Source organism: Thermobia domestica, chromosome 8, assembly GCF_964235325.1.
Source record: "Thermobia domestica chromosome 8, izTheDome1.hap1.1, whole genome shotgun sequence".
Taxonomy (NCBI): Eukaryota; Metazoa; Arthropoda; class Insecta; order Zygentoma; family Lepismatidae; genus Thermobia; species Thermobia domestica.
The window spans coordinates 172,676,707-172,699,936 of NC_137461.1; the positions used below are offsets into that span (position 1 = coordinate 172,676,707).

General features: G+C 35.0%; 1 protein-coding gene across 1 annotated transcript in view; it reads left to right on the forward strand.

Moving 5' to 3' along the window:
* Positions 1-23,230, forward strand: part of SelT (selenoprotein T) — a 201,080-nt gene that overhangs the window by 82,223 nt on the left and 95,627 nt on the right. The window contains 1 exon segment of the mRNA XM_081769281.1: positions 4,219-4,348. Within this exon segment, the coding sequence (XP_081625407.1) occupies positions 4,219-4,348 (130 nt within the window).

The window sequence follows — 23,230 nt, forward strand, 5'->3', positions numbered from 1 at the left end:
ACCATACATGTATTGTAAATTTGGAACTGTAAGTTACCAATTCTGCCCATAGACTGGGTCAAATTAACAACCAAGACTGTAGAATCAAAAATAAAACAGATAAAGCAAAAGTTAGTTTTAATATCAGACTTAGTTTTAGTCTCTTTACATCACTCAGTTGGTTGGCAGAAAGTGATTTTTCCCTTTCTCTACAAGGAAAATAAGTCTAAAGTTAAAAACTGAACTCCTGGCGCAACAGCCTTTAGAGGGCCAAAGCCTACCAGCCAGCTTATGGCACTCATGCCTTTACATCAGGTGAGGACTAATGGTCACCCATCTTTCCTGTGACTTGGTCCGGCACAGCTTGACTTGCTGATATAACGAGAACCAGTATTCAGGTGTGGCTAGGACGTTCTTATTATTTAAAATTATTTATCCCAATTAATAGTTATATGTGAGTGATAATCTGTGTTTGATGAGCCACAAAGAAATGTTGTCTATGAAATAAACAATTGAAATACTGTTTAAAATTACGATGTATATGAAATGTATTAATCATATAACATACATAATCACCCTAAAGCAGAACGTTTTTCAACTTTCTGCGACGGTTTACGAAAAACCCACAAACCTTTTTGCAAGTATTTTAGTAATACCGTAGTAAAATTGTAACCTAAAATTTTCAAGTGCAGAAAAACAAACTTTTTATAATTCCATTTTTCTAAACTTTTTTTTTTTTTTAACTTAACGGCTTTTTTATTTATGGAGAAATATACAAGGGGCTATAGGGCTGTATAATAACAGAATAAGTAACCAATGAAGAAATCCTTACTTATATTTTTCTAAGCCATTTTTTAAAGTATCACAATCACATTATAACAACGACGGCAGCGCTACCAAGCAATGCGTAATGGCTCATCTAGCATCCCACCACCAGACAGCTGTCTGCTTGTCTTGATTCGGCTGCATTCATTGTAGCACTGGCAACTGTAAGTATCTCTCACTCTTCCCTTTCACGTGTCTCAAGTTTGTAGGTATATTATCATGAGTATCAAACATTGAATTGTTCTGAGTCGTGTTTTATTTACAGAGAAGAAAATTTTTCTGCAACCGAATTTTTGTTTCGAGAGTAGACAATGCGGCCGTAATTTTCGTCTAGAGGTTAGTCAACCTCCCTGCAGCCCGAATTTTCTTTTTGTAATATTGTCGCATCGTCGCCTGTTGTTCTGCTTTGGGGTATAATCATATCAACGAATATTTTGTGATGATCCAGGAAATATCAATACAAAGTTTAGGAACCGCTGTTATAACCTATAATTATAATAATAACGTGATTAAAAAACGGAATGTTTCAGATTAGTGTCCTTGATCAGTACGTGGAGAACGCAGTCCCACGCACTATACAGTTTGGATCACACTAGAGTTGTAACTGAATTTAAAACGGATGTGATGCCTGATGTAATCCTGTACGTTATGCAAATTTACAATTAGAAGCAATTCATAAAAGTAATCTATTTATACTAATTCTCATCGGTAAAATAAACATTCATAGTGAAGCAGTAACCACAAGAAGAAATCATATTAAAATAAAACGATAGTAAAATACGAACAAATAAAGCTAAAACATGGTTGTTTTACCAATATTTTCAGAAAAGTATATTCTAGAACTCTTAGTTATTGTTTTAGATAAGGAACGGAACGTTTCTATATTAGTTTCGGCTGAAACTATCTTCCACTTTATTACACTGGCAATGACGCTACAACCGGGTTAGGTGACATCAAAGCTGCACTAAAGGTCATACAGCAGTTCGTTTGCTGCGAACTTATCAACTAATGAAATAAGTGTTTCAGTGTTTCTAAAAATTTCGCTCCTGTAGGTGGAAGGGGGATCAATTCTATAATATACAAATTGCCCTGTCTTTATTCAGAAAATGCCCAATCAGATGATTCGCTCAAGGTGGAGATGTGAAATTTGCTGTATAAACTCTTAATTAAAAGCAAAGAAATACATATTTCTGCTTTTTCAAAAACTTCACTTAAACTTCACAAAAACTTAAAAAAGAAAAGGGGAAACTTCTAAATTATTTAAATTCCTCTTTCTTTACTTAGAATGTACCCAAGCGGGGAGTTGTTTAAAATGGTCGTATTCTCTTCGATACATAATATGTTCGTTAAAAATACATGATTCAGATTTTTTGAAGATCCGAATCTTAAGGGGAAGAATGGGGGAATGATTCCATTGTAATCGAATTTCTGGTTTTATATTAATTATACGGTATTCTTTCCGTGCTGGAACAGACACTTCTACTGATACTGATGTGATTAAATGGCTATTTGTTTCCTCCTACAATGATTGAACATGTGGAAATGTTGAGTAATTAGTTTCTATTATGAACATGTTTTCACATTGCTTTCGGTTTAAGAGTATACGTTAAAGACAAAAGGGTAAGGAGTTGAGATTTTGTTTAATACGTATTTTCTCATGTATTATACTGCATAGCTGTGATAGAAATTTCTTACATTCATACATGGATGCTCCTTGTCAATAAAATGCATTAAAAAAAAATTAAGTACTTTTTGTAAACAGGATTCGAACTCATGCCAAAATGAACAGTGTCACAGAGCTCATTGATGCTGGCCACCACACTTAGAACGCATTACTCTGATTCTCCTCCGTTTATGTCTGTTACTTTTATGTTGACATAGTATCCTTTACAGTCTTGAAACTGGCATCATGCACTACGCCAGTTTTTGACTTATCTTTTTTATTATATTTTATGATCTTTTCGACATGCCACTTGTATGTTTACTTGACAGCAGTGTGTAGATGGTATATTTCTGTTAAAGAATATGAATGTTGCTCCATAACAGAGTGAAAAGAAAATATATTTCCTTGTAAGCAGACCCAATGGACGTAAGGGTCTGGGTTCAACTTTTGGACTTAGTCTCTGGAAGGTAGTCTTAAAATTTTGTGAACAAAAGTGTCATACATTGAGTATGAAATTCCTATAATTTGAAAGTCTATCGTGTGAAATGAAACCCACACATCGAGAGAAAAAAAAAGAGAGAGAGATGGAGGGGGTAGAGGTAGGTAGGTAACTAGATTCATCAAGTATACGATGGAATTATTATCTAGGGTGATTTTAACTGTTCGATTCGACAGAAATACTCGAAATATTTTTTTTAAAATCACTGCAAAGAATATGAAAATATCAGTATAATTTTGTATTGTGCGTCCCTCACTTTTATTAGAAATGTCATTATCTAGGAGAAGTATAGTTACCAAACACAAAAGGTGGTCAGAAGAAATTCTTTTTCGCACGTAATCGCAGAACAATCAAAGGTAACAATTCGTAGTTCCTGAAACACTCAATATTTATAGGAAATAGGTTCATTAAGTCAAGCTCTCAAGTTTTTCGATTCTAATACCTCCTTGGGTAAATGCAATTGTCCTGACACTCCCCTAATCTGAACCCAATCCACCTATGCGCAAAGCTGAACATGAGAGAAAGAGAGAGAGAGAGAGGACTTCAGTTCTTAAAATCAGCAGTGGAGTTTTTCCATTTATTTATTTAATGTACGCTTAACTTCCTCGTTTTACTAAAGAAAGGAATCAACGAACATTTCTTGACCGACTTTTTGAAAGGAATCTAAATGTGTATTATCAACCGATTATTATTTGTAAAATAGCCTAAACTTTTGATAATTTTTAAAATGCATAATGGCTTTTGTCCAATAATAACAAAAAAATAAATAAATCATGATATCTCAAACGTCCCTTAAATATTCTATCGACACTTTTTGTTACAGCGTCCCCTTTGGGAACATACCCCCCCTTCCCTTGGGAAGCGTTAACACCTGCGTTGAGAACCACTATATTAAGTGATTAATTTTCAACAGTAACTCTGCTTTTTGAGGAGAACATCTAATTTTGTTTCATTATAAATAGTGTCTGCTGTACAATTACGCAACAGCTCCTTCGGAGTGAAAATGGAATTGCGAAAATATATATAAAATATAGTTATCCATATGGAATTTGAGTTTAGCTGGTATATGTAACAGTGCATACTGTTAAGTAAGGAATTATATAGTGTAGTGAAACATGCTTGTATTACATATGAACACAAAAACGTAATTTATTAAACTGCTTATTGCATATTTAGTTATTGCTATTACAATTTAAACGTATTTCTTAAACTATAATTAAGTCCATCCGCAAGTAAGTTTCTATACTTTCAGTTATGCGTGAGGATATAGAAAAGTGTTTGAGCAGTATGCTGCAATCATTCACCAAAAATACCCAGAAATTAGCGTTGAAGGTGACTTTTATCCTCCTCCAACCTACAAAGTTCACCTTTCTCAGTTTTTGGTAAGTGTGATTTTAACTCTTATTATAAAAAATATATTGGTGATGTAGTAAGATTAAACTATCACAAAATTTGTGAGTATGAAAAAAAAAAAAAAATGTGAATTTCATTTCCGTATTTATGAGGGGTGTTGGGAAAGTCATGTCTATGGTGAGCTAACAATTAAACCAAGGAGCTGAGAGAAAAAAAGTTATTATTTTTCAATGTAATCATTGTCTCCATTTTGTTCCAAGTGACTCAATGCCTTCAACATAGAGATTTCTCCTTGGAGTCAAAGAACTTAATCACAGGGTACATTGCCTGCTTGTCGCTTGAAAATCGCTGGCCCCTGAGGTAGTTTTGCAAATGACGAAACAGATAATAACTTGGGCTAGGTCAGGACTGTAGGGTGGGTGGAAAAGTTGTCATTCTCTGTTCTGTGATAGCAGCCTGCGCAAGATGGGATGCGTGTCTAGACGCATTGTCATGAACAAGCAAAATTCGACGATTTGCACCTCCGCGTCGTTTATTCTGAACTGCTTGGCATCAATCTTCAAGTGTTTTTTTCTTCATAGTTCCTGTGATGGTATGTCACTTTGGTATAGCTTCAAGCAAAAGAATTCCTTCCCTGTCCCAGAAAACAGTTACCACAACTGCCAGCCGATTTCTTTGCCCTGAATTTTTTGGAGTTGGTGACCCCTGATGCTTCCACTGCATGGACTCTTTAGATTCTGGGTCATACCAGTGAGCCCATGTTCCATCCCCTGTCACTACATGCTGGTAGAAGTAGTTATCTCCTTCCATAAAATCCATATTTTCCTGACATATTTGCACCCGAGTTTGCTTCTGAAAAACGTTCAAATTGTGAGGAACCCATCTGAAACAGACTTTTGTGAGCCGAAGATATTTGTGTAGAATATCCCAAACACTATGAATATCAATCCTTACTTCCTCTCTATTTCTTTAATATTTTTTTCGTCGATCGGACATAACCAATTTTTGTACAATTTCCACGACTTCAGTTGAAGTTGCTGTTTTTGGTCGACCACTCCTAGGCTTATCTTCGACGTTGATGAATTTCATTAACACTAATGCCGTTACGAAAGAAAAAAAAACGAATCACATGTTTCTGTTCTAAATAAGTGTTTTTTTTTGTTTTGTTTTTTTTGTGTGTGTTTTGCTCAAATTGTGCACTTCTGGAGGCTCTGGTGACCTGATCACTTGACATTCTCCGTTAAAATCTTGTCCACCTTATAAATATGTTTGTCCTTTATGGCCAGGTTGCTTTCATTCAGCTAAAAAAGAAAATAGAGGTAATTAGACATGACTTCCCCAACACCCCTCGTGTACACTAAATTATCATTCTTTGAAATGTTCATTAATCTGAGGAAATAATTCTGGAATTAGCAGTAAACATGGATATTACTAGAGGACATATGTCTTCGCACAAATTAAAAATTATGATAAAATAATGTAAGTTGCGTGTCCAAAACAACATTTGTGGAAATCTATGTTGTCAGCAGTGTTGATAACAACGTTTCTGAATTATCAAAGGTCAACGTATTTGTTATTGTTAACAACGTATACAAGAAACATTATTTCAAACGTGTTAAATATCAAAATCTGTTGATAAATGTTTCCAACTTCTGTTAGTGAAGACAGTACTTCAGAAAATTAACATCATTATGAGTCCTTGGGTTTTGAAGATTTTATTGTTACAGAAAATTCATATTATTGGATCGCAAAATGAAGACCTAAAGGGATGCTACTGAATGTTACGTAGAACAAGAAAACAAGATTTATGGAAAGACATTGTTGATATAATAGACATTGTTGTAGTATTCGTTGTAAATTTTTAGAACAGTCCGTTATATAAACCAAGTAAAATTACAATTTATACAATAATTATATATTTTTTAAATTATTCTCACGTACATGAAGTTACATGGAACAAGCATACTCTCAGAAACAAGAGCACTTAAAAATATGAAAATAGTGATGGTGTACATAAACGAAACTTTCTTTCTCAACTAAAGTATACGGATTATCGGACTACTTTCGCAGATTGTCTGGAGGTATGCGGTCTGTAAAATTGAGAGAGTGATTTTGCAATACATAGATAAAATAATCGACAGCACGATTGGCCAGAGCAAGTAGTAGATCAAGGTTCGAATTCCCTTCAGTTCAAAGTTCAGCTTCTAAATTTTGTGATAGTTTTGGGTAGCATTTATTTGTGATCGTTACGTGCACTTGGTTGACCCTCTGAAAGTTATATATATATATATATATATATATATATATATATATATATATATATATATATATATATATATATATATATGTATACAGAGAAAGAGACATATGTCGTTTGTTGACCAAAGGATACTGACAAATTCTCTCCAGAATTCACAAATTCCCAAAACACTCTAAACTGCGGTTCATTACTGCCTCTCTTCGAGAGCTTCTACCAAATAGTTCCGAAAGCAACCTGAGTATTCGTAACTTCGATATTCGTGAATAATCTTGTAACTACATTGAATATTAATGTTCAGGAATTCACAACTGGAAAGTCTGATAGCTTCTTCCCAAAATAAACAATATTTCTTTCAAATATTATTCATGTAATAATGTAGAAATACTATATTAAAAGCTCGCCACTCATTGATTTAAAAAATAACTGAAATCGATTAATTTCCAGGTCAAAGGTTGCTGACAAAATTAATTAATTAATTATTATTATTATTATTATTATTATTATTATTATTATTATTATTATTATTATTATTATTATTATTATTATTATTATTATTATTATTATTATTATTTTAAACCTAAAATTGTACCACATTCAGGGAGTTGTAAACTGGCATTCATTTATTTTTTAGCCGCGCAGGTTTGTTTGTAGCGGCCATTTGGTATAGGCGCGTGTGCGTGTTTTGCACTTTTCAGAGGACTCCGTTAAACGCTGTAACTTTTTAGGTTTTAAAGATAATGAGTTCAAACCAAAACCATATGGACGATAATAGAATGGACAACATTCTGCGTTCTGTGGACATTGAGACGTACTTTAGAACGTCGGGAAAAAGAAGCTCTGAACATTGATGTTGGAAACCTTAAAATGTCCGTTTTGGAATGTACATTTTGAAACGAAATAAATGAGACTCACCTTTTTTGGGTCTACATAGAGACTAGATAATAGACAACGTCCCAAACAAGTTTCAGATCTGAGAACCATATACTTGATTGATTGGAAATTTTTAAACATTGCGAATTTTCGAAAATCGTGTATTTTCACAATCAAATATCACAGGAAGGACGCAAGTTAAAAATTCTGAAATTTGCACAAAATACACGATAGTTTTGCAGTAACACGTGAGTAAAATTGCATCACTGAGACTTGAATATTATCTGAGTTACAAGTTATTGCAATGATGTGAAATTCGAAATTTTAACAGCCGAACAGATGTTCAGGTTTTGTGTTGATAGTATCTCAGGCATAAGATTTATCTATGTTTCATCAGAAGAAGTGCAGTCAAACAGAAAGAAATTCGAGATTTGCTACTTTCAAAAGAATTATCAATACCAGATAATATCATAGATTTGTACCTCTGACGCAAACACGAATCACATGTTATGAATTGTCACAACCGGGTGAATTTACTGATTGCAGTGCTTCAGTACTTCTAGAACATAGCATGTTGTCATTTGCACCTAATGATACCGTAATCTGTATTTACGACGAGAAATGGCGGATTGGGAGAATTAAAGAAATCAGTCAGGACGATCTTTTTGTTCATTTCTTCCATCCCCATGGCCCAAGAACCTCTTTTAAACTACCTACGAATGACAAGGTATGGGTGCCAATCACTAAGGTTCTCCGGAAACTCACACTCGCAGAGTTCACAATTCCTACAGGTCATACTTTGAATATCAGTGCCAAACCATGTACACATTAGTCAACTGTTTACCTCACTGATGTCTTAACAGCAGCGCTATAAGCAGAAAAGAAATAACAGACGCGTTTCGTTTTTTTGTACAAGATATGATTTATAAATTGTGCACATTTTACCAATTTAACATTACTGTCGTGCTACTTTGACTTTTGCTACACAGTTTATATCTACGCCTCATGGCGCTTCATGATATTAAGTCGCAGTAAAGAAAAAACTTATAATCAGAAACCACTCAAGTCTTGTGATGCAATTTTACCCACTTGTTACTGCAAAACTATCGTGTATTTTGTGCAAATTTCAGATTTTTCACTTGTGTTCTTCCTGAGATATTTGATCGTGAAAATACACGATTTTCGAAAATTCGCAATGTTTAAAAATGTCCAAAAATCAAGTATATGGTTCTCAGATCTGAAACTTGTTTGAGACGTCTATTATCTAGTCTCTATATAGACAAAAAATTGAAGGTGAGTCCTATTTATTTCGTTTCAAAATGTACATTCCAAAACGGACATTTTTAGGTTTCCAACATCAATGTTCAGAGCTTTTTCCCCAACGTTCTAAAGTACGTCTCAATATCCACAGAACACAAAATGTTGTCCATTCCATTATCTTTCATATGGTTTTGGTTTGAACTCATTATCTTTAAAACCTAAAATGTTACAGCGTTTAACGGAATCTTCTGAAAAGTTCAAAATACTCTCAGGCGCCTATACAAAATGGCCGCTACGACAATTCTGCGTGGCTAAGAAATAAATGAATACCCGTTTTCAACTCCCAGAATATGGTATAAACTTAGGTAAAAAATAATCAAAAACTAAATTTTGTCAGCAACCATCATTGGTCGATTTCATTTGGATTGACCCAATCCAGAAATACGGCACGACACATGAATATTTTCACAGAATATATATATATATATATATATATATAAAATTTTATATTGTATTTACCAAAAAGAAAAATTAAAATAAGTATGTTTTGAAGATTTTCTTTGTAATACCCTTTCGTAATATTTTACTTTCGATAAATTCTCTTGTTCACTCTTCCATACACTTCCAGATGCTGTTAACACTCCAAAGTAATCTTCCTCCAAGAATAATTCAGGGATCAGTGTTCGCCATAATGACAAATAATGGTTTTCCATATGAATGTGTAATGGTTTCAAGACAGTTTTCACATTTTCAGTCGTGATACTGATTACTTTTGATGCCGTCGACTGTAGTACGCAGGAAGGAGCCAACGTGGCTAATACCGAATAGAAGACAATAGTAGAGAAAATACTGTTTCAAAATTAATAAAAACTGTATTATTCACCAGAAAATACACTTTTTAAAAAAATCAGAGGTACAGTGTTTTGCGCTGAAATGAAAATAATGAACAGACTGTCTACTGAGTTATTTACTTGGTTTTGTTTTTTGAAGTTTAATGTTTCTCATAGAAGCACTCAAAACACGTAGTTAGGGTTACCTAATAGCTATTGTAGTATGTGGAAACACGTTTTGCCAATTTTAAACCTGGTGTGATTTACTTTTCCTGCTTCATGGCTTCGTAACATGATTTTGCGTTTCAAGTTTTTACTACCACTTTTTACAAGTATTTACCTAATGGTGATAGAGCATCCAATAGCACTGATTATTACATTAGATCAGCTTCTGCAACAATCTCCGAACACAAACACAAACGAACTATTACTCATTTTCTGTAATAAAGCTGCTCTCTGTAAGCATATGCAGTTTGAAACTACTACCCCAACTCTTTGACAATTAATGCCATCATGCAGGTATTCATCAAACTACCTAACCTTCAAATCGGAAAGACTTGACAAAATTATTGTGCGCCACCAGTGCCACACGTCGGCCCGCGCTTATGGTATAATAAACACGGGCCGGCATGAGCCACCGGTGGCACACGAATCCAGATATGTTAAAATTTCAGAGAGGCACCTCAGAATGGATTGCTTCATAGAAACCCCAAAATTCCCTGAAATTTTAATGTCGGTTTTTTTGTGAAGATAACTCTTTTCCAACTGCATTACATTAATTATTTTACTTTGTAGAAAGTGCGCCACCGGTCCGGAATGAACGTGTTAAGTGTATACGATTTGCAGATGAATGGCGCTTGTTGCAGAATCTAAAGAGAAAATCAATAAGATGATAGAAAATTGGAGGAAAGGCTGTGAATAATATGGGGTGAAAATAAATGTTAGAAAGACAAAAGCCATGGTGATTAAAACGAAGCGGTTAGTGTCAAATATAGGAGGAGAAGGAGAGAAAGTAGAACAGGTGATTTGTTTTCAGTATCTGGGTATAAATGAACAAGTGGAATATTGTACTGTAGGAGCCAGAAACATGAACATTACGCATATGTCCATGAAGAATGACTGCAAGCTTTTGAAGTGTGGGTGTGAAGAAGAATGGAGAGAATTAGTTGGGTCGAGCGGAAAACGAATGAGAGGGTGTTAGGTGCTGGAGGGTATGGTGGCAGGAAAGAGTATGAGGGTGAGGAAGACTATAGTAATTGGACCACATCTAAACAGAAAAATAGTACATAAGATGAGGTGAGCAGAAGACGGTTGACTATTTATGTCTCTGTTGCGGCAAGTGACATGCCAATAATGGCCCAATATCTATGATGATGATATTCAGAATTCTCATTTATGCACACAGCCGTTCTCGAACTGAAGAATTACAATAAGGCTTCTATAGCTTAAATTGTAATTATTAACGTTGGTACAATTGGATGATTTCCTCTTTAACTTTACAGGTTTCACGTAACGTAATGTAGCTGCAATTCCATTGTAGTTAAGCATGTCTTCAAGCGTATCTTGTTTGTGCAGCAAGTGCTGTTCGCGCAACAGGTCCTGTTCGTGCAGCAGGTTTCTTCACCATAAAGAAGCCAGAGCGGCACGCCCTCCTTACGTGATCAAGAGAGGGGGGGAGTGTGATACCATCGCTCATGCACACCACCTTTCTTCCGCCTTATATTGAGGAAAATAAAAATTTCTTTAATTACGTTGGAATTACATTAACTTCATATTTGTTGTACTTTTATGTAAACTTCGTAACCACATATTACAACCTGCACCCCTTATCAATAACAAGTTCATTAAATATTTTTGGATTTAAGTTTTCGAAAGTTTGTTATCGTTTACTTCTATAATATTAATGATTATTTACTTTTTTAGTATTTCATAGCTATGAATGTCCATTCAAAGTGTTATATATCTTCTATTTTTTAACTTCAAACCAACGAGTGAAACATCCTTCAAAGTAATTATATCTTCTACCATAGAACTTCAACTGCGGTCTTGTTTTCAAATTTGAGAAAGGTCTTCCTGACTTCATCAGTAGACATGACAGAACAAAACATTCGTATAAAGTTGACATTAACCATGGACAACATTCAGGATTCTTGTTGGACATCAATACAATATGGATAACATAACATAAGGTATCAACCACGTATAAAGGACAAGCCTCTGTGAATATTAAAAAGACAAGATATCCACTTCTTTTAAACACTTACAACAATAACTGCCTCTTACAACTAATAGGCTAGTCAATGAAGGGTCGAATAAGGAAAGAAAGAAAAAATAATGTAAAACTGGAACAAATTTTATTTACTTTATAAAAATATCCCGTAACATACTAAATTTGCACTCCTCTACAACCCCGGATTTGGCCACCATCTTGGAAAAATGGCGCCAAAAATGAATTTTTTCTAAATATCTCGTATGGAAAGCATTTTAGAGCAAAACATGTTATTACAAAAGTTAATGTACATTAAATTCTCTACAAGAAATGTGCTCTTCATTTTTTCTCTAGGATGCACAGTTTAGATGCTATAGGCGTGGCTAGTTACGTAGTTTACTTTGGTTTCGTTTTGTACCAGAACCTTAACGAAAATTTTCTGATACAATTTTGTTTCAGTGATTTTTTTATATATATAAAATATAAATTAATATATTCTTCATTCATTACAGACGTGACTAAGAGTAAGTAATCAAGGTTTATTGGATCATCTATGTTCAAGATGTCAGCTGAAAAATGTTTTATCTGTGAGAGATTTCTCAGTGATGGTGTTACGTGTATAGTAAAAGAAAAGGGACTGAAAACATTAGTAGACTGCAGTATTAAAGTGAAAGATGGAAAGGAATGCCAACTTAAGAGATTGACAAGTGTTCATGAGTAGTATAGAAAAGTTCACACAAAAGCAAGAAGTAGCAAAGCGTTGCTATCGTTGCTACTTCATCACCTACGCCGATAACCCTTAGGTCAGAAGCAGCTTTAATTTTCAATAAGCCTGATTGTTTTGTGGACAATGTACATAAGATGAATTTTTAGAGACAGAGTAAAAAACTTACGGGTGAGCGCGTTGAGACCAAGTTAAATATATAATGGAAGCAGCTGACAGAAGAAATGACGACTGGGGCAAAGAAGTTACTATTAAGATTGGCAATGTTCATGATTTAGTTGCTGCTGAAGCCAGATACCATTTCTCATGCATGAAAAAATATGAGAATTTTATGTCCTGCATCACGGAGGCAAACTACAGGCTTTCTCTTTTTGTTTGTTGATATAATAATATCTTCTGAGTACTTTTCTTTCAGTTTAGTTCTTATTGTTTTTTCAGTTGGCAGTGCAACATCATAATCTTGAAAAATTTCGCTGAATGAAAATTACACTCTACCATGTTAGCTTCAAGGTAGTTGAAAGATTGAGCATTTGAAACATTATCTTTCGTACGACTACGTTTCATTCCAAAAGAAATCTTGTAGATTTTTTTTCATGCATGAGAAATGGTATCTGGCTTCAGCAGCAACTAAATCATGAACATTGCCAATCTTAATAGTAACTTCTTTGCCCCAGTCGTCATTTCTTCTGTCAGCTGCTTCCATTATATATTTAACTTGGTCTCAACGCGCTCACTCGTAAGTTTTTTTATTCTGTCCTTAAAAGTTCATCTTATGTACATTGTCCACAAAACAGTCAGGCTTATTGAAAATTAAAGCTGCTTCTGACCTAAGGGTTATCGGCGTAGGTGATGAAGTACGTCGTGATAGCAACGCTTTGCTACTTCTTGCTTTTGTGTGAACTTTTCTATACTATTCATGAACACTTGTCAATCTCTTAAGTTGGCATTCCTTTCCATCTTTCACTTTAATACTGCAGTCTACTAATGTTTTCAGTCCCTTTTCTTTTACTATACACGTAACACCATCACTGAGAAATCTCTCACAGATAAAACATTTTTCAGCTGACATCTTGAACATAGATGATCCAATAAACCTTGATTACTTACTCTTAGTCACGTCTGTAATGAATGAAGAATATATTAATTTATATTTTATATATATAAAAAAATCACTGAAACAAAATTGTATCAGAAAATTTTCGTTAAAGTTCTGGTACAAAACGAAACCAAAGTAAAATACGTAACTAGCCACGCCTATAGCATCTAAACTGTGTATCCTAGAGAAAAAATGAAGAGCACATTTCTTGTAGAGAATTTAATGTACATTAATTTTTGTAATAACATGTTTTGCTCTAAAATGCTTTCCGTACGAGATATTTAAAAAAATATATATATTCCAAGATGGTGGCCAAATCCGGGGTTGTAGAGGAGTGCAAAATTAGTATGTTATTACGGGCACTTCTATAAAGAAAATAAAATTTGTTTCAGCTTTCCATTATTTTTTTTTATTACACCCTAAATCGTCCCTTATTGGCTGACCTATAGTAACTATCTAGATATTAAATTTGTTGTTATTCTCCATATTTCAACTATTTTAATAGCACATTATTTTAACTACCTAACATCCTTAGGTCACCCAACAATATAACATTACGTTCATCTATAGAAGACTTTTTTAAACATCTGACACATGAACACAACGTATGTTCATTAACATCTTCCAGGAACAAGGTGTTTTTGTCAGAATTTCGTAATTTGAAAAGTACTAATCCAAGTAAATACTAAACTCTTAGTTACTTCGTCCTTTCGTGGTTTTTATTAATATGGGATTACCTACGTTTAGAGTTATTTCACTGTGAGTTCGTTCAAATAATTTCTTCGTACTATTCCAAGATTTGGGCATATTGTTCATAGTAAACTTCCGTACTTCCTTTTGATTTTCATCTTGTATTTCAGCATCAGTACTCGCCATCTCTGTTCTAAAGGACATATTTCCTTGAATACACAGGCTCTTCCAAGGAACAACTTTGATGGAATTGCCTTTAACGCTTCATGTTCACACATATTCATATTGTATTGCAAATCTTCCACATGAACATTTCATTTGCCTTTTTACTCAGCAAAATAAATCTTGAACGCCATTTTCGGAGTTTTTATATAACATTCCACAATATTTGCCTCAGGGTGCTAAGAGCTTAGTTTAATATGTTTCATTCCCAAACTAAAACATCTCTCAAACATTTTGAGGTAAATACGGAAGCATTATCAGTGGATAAGTTTTCTGTAAACCTATATCTGATGAAAAGTGGATAATGCTTTTGACAAATAGATTTTTAATTCAAATTTCTAAGCTTTTCAACCATATAATATCTAGAGCAATTATGTATCACCACCAACAGATACGAATACCCATTTGATTTCTGGAAGGGCCCCACTATATTCGCCATCCAGTTGGCATTAATTCTTTCCTCAACCAGAGGCCCTAATCTACCCATCGTCGCTGCATTTCAGGGTTTAACCTTCCTACAAATTTCACAAGGTCTCATGTAGTTCTTTACATCATCTATTACCTTATCCCATATGAACTTTTTATTATCTTCCTGCATCCCAGAATGTTCATCTGTTAATTTTTCTTAATGGAAGTACTAAATAGTAGAGTTTAAGGTCGTTGGGAAGTACAATTTTCATATGATAACGATTAGCTCTTGTTCGCTTGAGCAAAAACCCATATTAAATACCTTTCTACAAGATTTCCAGCTTCAATTTCTTGCATAATTGGTTTAATTCGGGATCCCTTCTTTGATAATTCTGAGCGGTTCCTTTAGACATGGTAAATTCCAAATATTCACACATGAAATATATTCTTCTACCAAATGAAGACCAACCAAGTCTTTTCATTTTAGAGTTATATGATATGGATCATAAACTCTAGACAATACATCTCCTACCAAATTCTCTCGCGTCCGGATATTATGTATTTTAATGAAAACTTTGATAGTAGTTCAACCATAGAACCACATTTTAATAATCTTTGAGGATTATTCGTAATCCATGAATGTCAGCGATTGTCTGTGTAAATATCAAATTCAGTAAACAAATAATGCTTAAACCTTAAACAGGTTTAGCAGGACTCATGAATTCCGATTCATAGATTGATGTACTGTAATACGCTTCGCTAAGTTTTTTTGGACTTAACCCAATAGTTTGGAACTCATTTTTGTCATTAGTTCACACAGTCACTCCTACAATTCCTCTAGTTGAAGAATCTGTATAAGCTAGAAATCTCTTGCTTAGTTCAGAACTTTTCAACACCACGTTGTCAGTAAACAATCTTTTAATTTCATCTAATGCCTTTTGCTTTTTTTAGTACCTCAAACTAACTGCTTTTTAACAGAACAAACCACTGATATTGGAGAGCAATTACATCCTGAAATCCCGAGACAAAATAGAATAGAATTGCAATGATCCTCAATTTTTGAACTACTATTCTTTATTCCCATATGATTTCCTCTTTTATGGGCTTACAAAGTATTACTCAAATACGAGAATACACCTTTGCTTTCCAAATCCCCAAGTACATCTTGCATACACTTAACTAATACACTGGAACCTATCTTAATTCCAGCCGAGATCTTACAGTATTGAAAAGATCCAGTAGGAGTAATTATAATGGTGAGGTCTCTACTGTCGTTGGATAGGCCTTGGATAAGTCAATTTGGAGTAGAATTTTGCACCTGCGACGTTTGCCAAACACTCTTCCATATTAGGAATTTTGGAAATATATAATGCTCTCGCATAGCTATTACATGTGTGATCGTATTTAGATAATTGTTTTCTTCTTTGAAAGAATATGGATTCTGTGGTGGTCTCATGTAAATTTCAATAGAATACATGATAGTTTTTCTAGCTAGACCATGAAATTTCTCGACAGCTGAGATTTTAATACCTTAATTGTGTGCATGTTCACGTATAATTCCATTGTGTAAACTGATTCGAGAAAAATGATTTGTTCATGCATATTTCGTAGACCGACTCGTTCTATAGGAAGTCTTTAAATTAATACCTAGCTAAATTACTGGGATAACGAAAAGTAGAAAAACTAATCTTTTTTTAAAATAAATATTAACAAAACGCTGACAAGCAGGGATTAATTAAAAAGCGCTCAGAAAAGGGAAGATAATTATTTAAAAAGTTATCAATAAAAATGTTTCAAATTTATGCTAACAAAAAAGAAATTAATGCGTAATAAAATCACCGTTTAAATTTTTATTTTATATTAGGGTCATCCGATGTCAAATCATGAGGAGGATGGCTAGACCGTCAAATATTACTTTTGAAACGTTACTTTACTAATGACTTGCTGAGAAAAAGTATCTTAATTTTTTTTTCATCTCCCTCCATGTTGGTTTTAGACCCATTTTTTTCACTGCCGCACGTAAAATAAAGTGTGGAAAACAAGCTTCAGTGGTGTAGAAAACAGACTGCTGCACAGCTACTACGAAAGGTAGGAAGTTGCAGGTTATACTGCCTTAAAACAGAGAAACTGGTCTTTCATGAAATACATACAAAGGTAAAACAATGTTTTCGTAAAAGGAATTTTCAAGACCTCGAATGCAGCCATCAAAACTACAAAACCATAAGATGGGGTTTTCTATGCATAAACTATGTCTAGAAAGGTTTTCAGAAATGATGAAGTATAGCTGGAGTTGAAAGTTTTTCATGCCAATGTTGAGCTCCAAGAACCTTTTTTTTTTTTTTTTTTTAAATTCTAAATTTCAGAGACAACTATATCAAAAGAGGAAACACAGAAATTTTAGCCCTAGGATATTCCTACTAGTTCTCAGTAGCAACTGATTTTATTTTGTGGTTTGCACTGATGAACGATGTATAGGCTCTTGAATATCCTTTATATATAGTAATTATGAAAAATGAAAAGCACTATATCTGTATTTCATACGATAAATAAGTTTGTATGAGAAAATGCAATCGTCAGGTATTTCTTTTAGATTGTAATGGATGTGAAGAATTAATATAAATACTTATTTGCATTACTGTTTTCACATCGATACTGTGAGGATGTGCACGCTTCGCCAAGTCATAGACGTCCTTATGCAAATTCATTTAAGTTGTGACAAACCAAATCAAAGTATGCCGCAGCTAGGTAGTCAAATCTGTTGTAAACCAGCACGGAGGGCACACGTGTCATTGCGTGTTCCTGTGTACTTGGAGTTTGCTAGGCTTCATTGTTTTTGCTATACTAAGAACTGTGCAGAATATCTTGGAATGCTCTGTAAGTTGTTGTGTCAGTCGAATCTATGAAAATAAATCTTACGGACAGTCAGTTGTTAAGGCACCAGAAGATTTGTAACCGAAGCATTTTCTTTTCTTTTTAGAAAAAGGACTGGACATGAAGAAATAAGTACAATTTCAGGTATCATTACGAGAAATGTGTAGACAAGTACAAACATCTGTTTGGAAATTCATATTGTGGCGAATGTGGAAATGTATGGAAAAAAGACATCCTTTAAACTTATTTCAACTCAGGCAAAAATAATATATATATATATATATATATATATATATATATATATAGATAGATAGATAGATAGATAGATATTGTTGAAACTTTTTTTTACAGCAACTAGAAATGTTTTTAAGAGACCCATATTTTTTTCTTTTGTCGAAAAAAAGTTTCCCGCCAAGTAATGGGCCATGAAAGACGGAGAGTACCATTTATGAATTGTAGAAGACATGGAAACTTCGGAGCCCCACTATTCATTGCTGAATAGTGGGGCTCCGAAGTTGACAATTTTCCATGTCTTTTACAATTCATAAATGGTACTCTCCGCTAGGTTACCCGCTTTCCGAAAATAATTTTGTATCGCTTCTGTGTGCAACCGTTTCGTCGCAAAAAATTCGAGAAATTGTCAAATTTTCAAAAATCGTCATTTTTGGGCGCCATTTTCTCGAAAACACCATTGTTTAAAATTCTGAAATTTTGTCAGATGGTTCAACTTCACATGAATAATAAACACACCAAATACCATTCTCGGCCAATGCTTCATGAATTAACTACAGCCTTTTGAAGTTAGCCAAGTTTCGTTAACTTTGATGTCACAGTTGGCAACAGTGAAAACAATAAAAGTGCAACAATGTGATTATGTTTGTGATTCACATTCATTAAATAACGAACAAAACTTGTTTCCTGACTGTTTTTTTTATTATTATTATTTTGATCAAAAATGCTCTCTGAAATAGTAAAATGAGCCTTCCTCCCCTACTCATCCGTTTTCTTAAACCGAAGTAATCTGAGGTGGAAATTATGATATGAAACACACAAATTTTAAGTTCACTTACTTAAAATGGTCTTCGGAAACAAAATGTTAGTTTTTTTTTTTTTTCCACATGAACCAATCATTTGCTTGCTTGGTGTCTTCTTCGCTAACAGCATGTAACCGTGCAGATGCTCCAATAGGTGTTGGTGCACTCACAACTCGTAGCACATTGCCGATAGTCACAGAACACTTATTTTCACTTCTCTTACGCTCTTCTGGAAACCTGTACCCTGCTGAAGGTCCATGTGGAAGCATAAACAGCACTTCACGTAATTCATGATTTATTCATATTTCTGCTGCCCACCACTGGTTATCATATATGCATGTAACAAAGGTTCGTTTTCGCAGACTTCTTAAATCTACACTATGAATTGCAGAAGCTCGATTTTGGGGGAAGCATGAAGTTAGTTCATGGTAACCCGTTACTGCCATAAAAACTTCGCCATTTTCCGAAAGCCAAAGATGATTTCATTGAATACCAGTTACTGATCGCACACTTTGTCATTCTTGCTTTTTGTTTTGGAAATTGTCGAATTTAGTTCCAGGCAACAAAACGAGAGTAATACCCGAAGTTTGTACTTACACTATACTCACGAATTCTTCTGCAGTTTTAGTAATGTGTATCTGTTTTTGCCCAAGATTATGTCGCGTTGCCACATTCTTTTCAACCCCACGAATACCGTCGCAGAGACTCTTGGATGGCCGGTTTCACTGAAAAACCACTGCTTTATCGGACCTGTCTGCATCTCGAACATCTGAAAGCCATTTTTGAAGTGGGATGCAGCACCATCAGAAATCACGGACACGGTTTGGGAAATTGTAGACACTTATTTTCACGTATTCAAACTTCTTTTCAATAACTTTTTCTTATACAAGATTATATAATATAAGAAAATTCAAATCAATTAGTCAGCAAAACAAAAGTTGCTAATTTTCAGGATTTTTTACAATTTTTTCTTATTCAGCAACAATTACTTAAACACAACACAAGCATGTAGACAAATTTAACAATATATGTGTAGAAACATAGACTATGAGAACAATAATATTGGAAACATTTTACAAAATTTTTCATGATTTACAATTTTACTAGCATGAACGCTTAAACTCTTCTCTGTCTCTCAACTTTCTTATTCACCTTTTCTACGTGCCTCTTGTTTCGCTTTGCTGGCCTCAGAAAGCTTCCTAACATACATGACTCCTCGAATTGCCACCCGTTCAGCATGATCGGAAATATTTTCCAAGAAACCACAGCTCGCACACACACCTTTGTTCCCATACTGTTTGGCAGGTAATACTAAATCTTCTGCTTTCAATGGTTCCAACAGGTCGTGTTATGTCACTGTCTTGTACGGTACAGCATTCTGCCGTAATTTTTCATATAAACTTGTGGTCTGTGAGCTGTCTCTCCATACTCCTTGCTCGATTGTCACATAAATTGTTGCATTAATGATTTGTTTTTACTCCAAACCTCCCTGCTCTGCAATCACAGAAGAAATACCTCTTCTAACTGTTTACCGGTGGGTAACGTTCCCATAATAGTCGACACATTCCCACGTTGAATGGCTATGCTAATGCGTTAAATCAGGAAAGATTTTGCTCGAGTATCTCCTGATTTAATTGATAGACGGTGGCCGATTTCATTTATAAATTTGAGCCCGCCGCCTTCCCAAGAACGCTAGACTCAATTGCTATTGCAACAAAGGAATAGTTATCGAGTAGATTACTATATTTATTCCTTTTTTCTTTTGCTCTTCGAGCAGCTAAGAGTCCAGCTTGTACTGAGGAATATTGAAGGTTGGACGGAACATACGTGTCTGAACATGTGAAATCCCAAATCAATACCTTTCCTTTCTTCCATGGTACTAATGTCATACCATCAGGTCTTTTTCCGTCTGAACGGCTACATCCATTCGGTTCCCTCACTGCTGGGAGCCCCGCAGATATTAAAGCTCTTAATATTATATCATTCACACTTGAGTGACGTGGATGTCTGTCGGCGCTGCTTTAGCACGACAAACCGTGTAATCCTTTTTTTTTTTTATCTACTAAGGTGTTGCAATTGGGGCAGTGGTGTGGTTCACATATATCTGCTCCCAACCGTAGAGCGACGGATACTCGGAAGCTCTCATTGGATAGATGTAGGCCCAGAAAAGATGATGGTAGAGCTTGAAGTCATGCACCGTTTTCAGGGGACATGACCGCGCGCCTTATCTTCAATGTTATTTGTAGTCTGCAATAAAGAAGCTGCATGGTAATTAACGATGGGCTCGTCCCAGGCCGACTGATTGTTACGATTTTCGAGAGCCGGAGGGTGTAATCCAACTAAATTTGTCCATTTAGCTATGTAATCCAGCTCATCTGGATTGGTGATTTCGTCGTTATCCCATTGAAGAAGAGACCTGATTAATTGACTTGCACCATAGAAAGACGCAAGAAAAGACGGAATAGCCATACCTGTAGCGCGACGGATTCCAAGACCTCAATTTTTGACTGGTAATGAATCTTGTATCCAAGAGTTGTTATCAAGAGAGCAATTGAGGATGGATTGCAGTCCAGTTTTAGAAGTATCGTCAAACTTTTCCAATAGGACATCTTCCTTCCAAGATGGAGAGCATCGAAGAAAATAAAATAATCTCGGCATTCTAAGTGAAGCCCTTAATAAATAAAATGCAGAATGGGCTACAAACTGGGAAAGTCGTGACCAAAAAAAAAAAAAAAAAAAATCTAGTTTGGAGGTCTTGTCTAATAACATTTTGCTCTGTGTTTCTGTTGAGATAGCTGAACCTAAAAGTTCTGCATTAGTTGGAGTAAGGAGCTGAATACCAGGTGCTAATTTATTAAAGATATATAGATTCTTAATTTGTTCTTCTGTAGCACCGAGGAATCCCACTTCACATTTGGAGTAATTTAGCGATAAGCCAATTGATGATACATGTGTACGAATGTTGTCTAATGTTTGTAGTATTACGTCTGTATTTCCAGCTATTGTTCCATCATCCAAATACCAGACATTCCGCTTTGCTTTAATATTATTAGCAATTGGTTGGAGAGTCAAAGCAAACAGCGCTGGGCCTAACGGATCACCTTGTTGAACGCCTCGCTGAGATAGAATAGTGTTATCTCCTATATATAGGTTGCTTGGCTGAGAATAGCATTGAGAGAGGCACGAAAAATATGATGGAAAATTGTTTTTAACAGATAATAACATGGAATCTCGATTTAATTCGTTGAAGGCATTTCTGAATCTATTTTTAAAAATGCTTTCACTTGGGTGTGCGAAGTAGAATAATATGTGCGGGCTGCATGTACCGCGGCTTCCGCCCCAAATGGGACGCAGACTCTTAGTTGGTGTGGATATAGTATGTTGATTAGTGATTCGCGCATCTTGTTGCAGATTATTTTGGCTGACAGTTGTCTCCAAACATTGCCCACGGTTATTGGCCGAATACCACCACTTTTTTCTTAAGAGCAAGTAACGACGCACCGAAGAATATCGGTCTCAATATGGTGGGTACATTTCCCGATATAATAAAGTGTAACAGTTCTCTGATAGCCGTAATGAGATGATCTCTTGATTCGTAATCGTGGGATAGGACTAAATCTTTTAAAATTGAAGCTCTGAGGTTATCCTTTCTTCCGGCGATCCAGAAGGAAAAGATTTTATAGCTTGTAATAATTCCGTTGATGATACTTCAGTTGCTGATGCTGATATCTCAGGAGGTTCAGGGATGGCTAATAAATGTGAGTGAGCTGGATGTTTTGCTCTGAGTGCTTCTAACACCAAATTATCTAGCGTTATTAATCGAGTCTTCGGATGTCGAGTAGTCTTACTGCTCCTCTTCGAGTAGTCTTACTGCTCCTCTTACATCACCGTCAGATAGTTTATTTTCAATATTCTTGCTGTGGAACGATGCGGATTTTTGACAAATCACGAACTTTGTATAATTTAATGAATTCGACTGACAAAGCTTCTCGATGATTATCAGACCAGTTTCTTAGTCTCTACTTCACCCATGTGGAGAGGTTGATAACTTTCTCGGCATATGGCGGAATACAGAAAACCACATAAGGGAAAATTAAAAGATCTAGCCAAGCATTCAATACTGTTAGTATTCGTGACCTTTTGTAGAACTTCACTTAAGGAGTGAGCCATAGCTGGTCTGGCTCCTCGAGGAACTCGTCGGAGTGTAGGAATGTGGGACTTTAAATAAATTAACAGTTCTCGTATTTTAGATGTTGAGTCCATTGAATTTTCGTCAATCGCTTCGTGTGTTAATATATTTGAAATATAAGTAATGGTACGTTTCGCATTAGAAGAAGATAGATTTTTCTTGACTGATTCGGCATGGCGCCTACGTTTGACCGATTTCGTTCCTTACCCCTCCCGGGCAGAATGGACTCACCTGACCTGGCTCGTGGC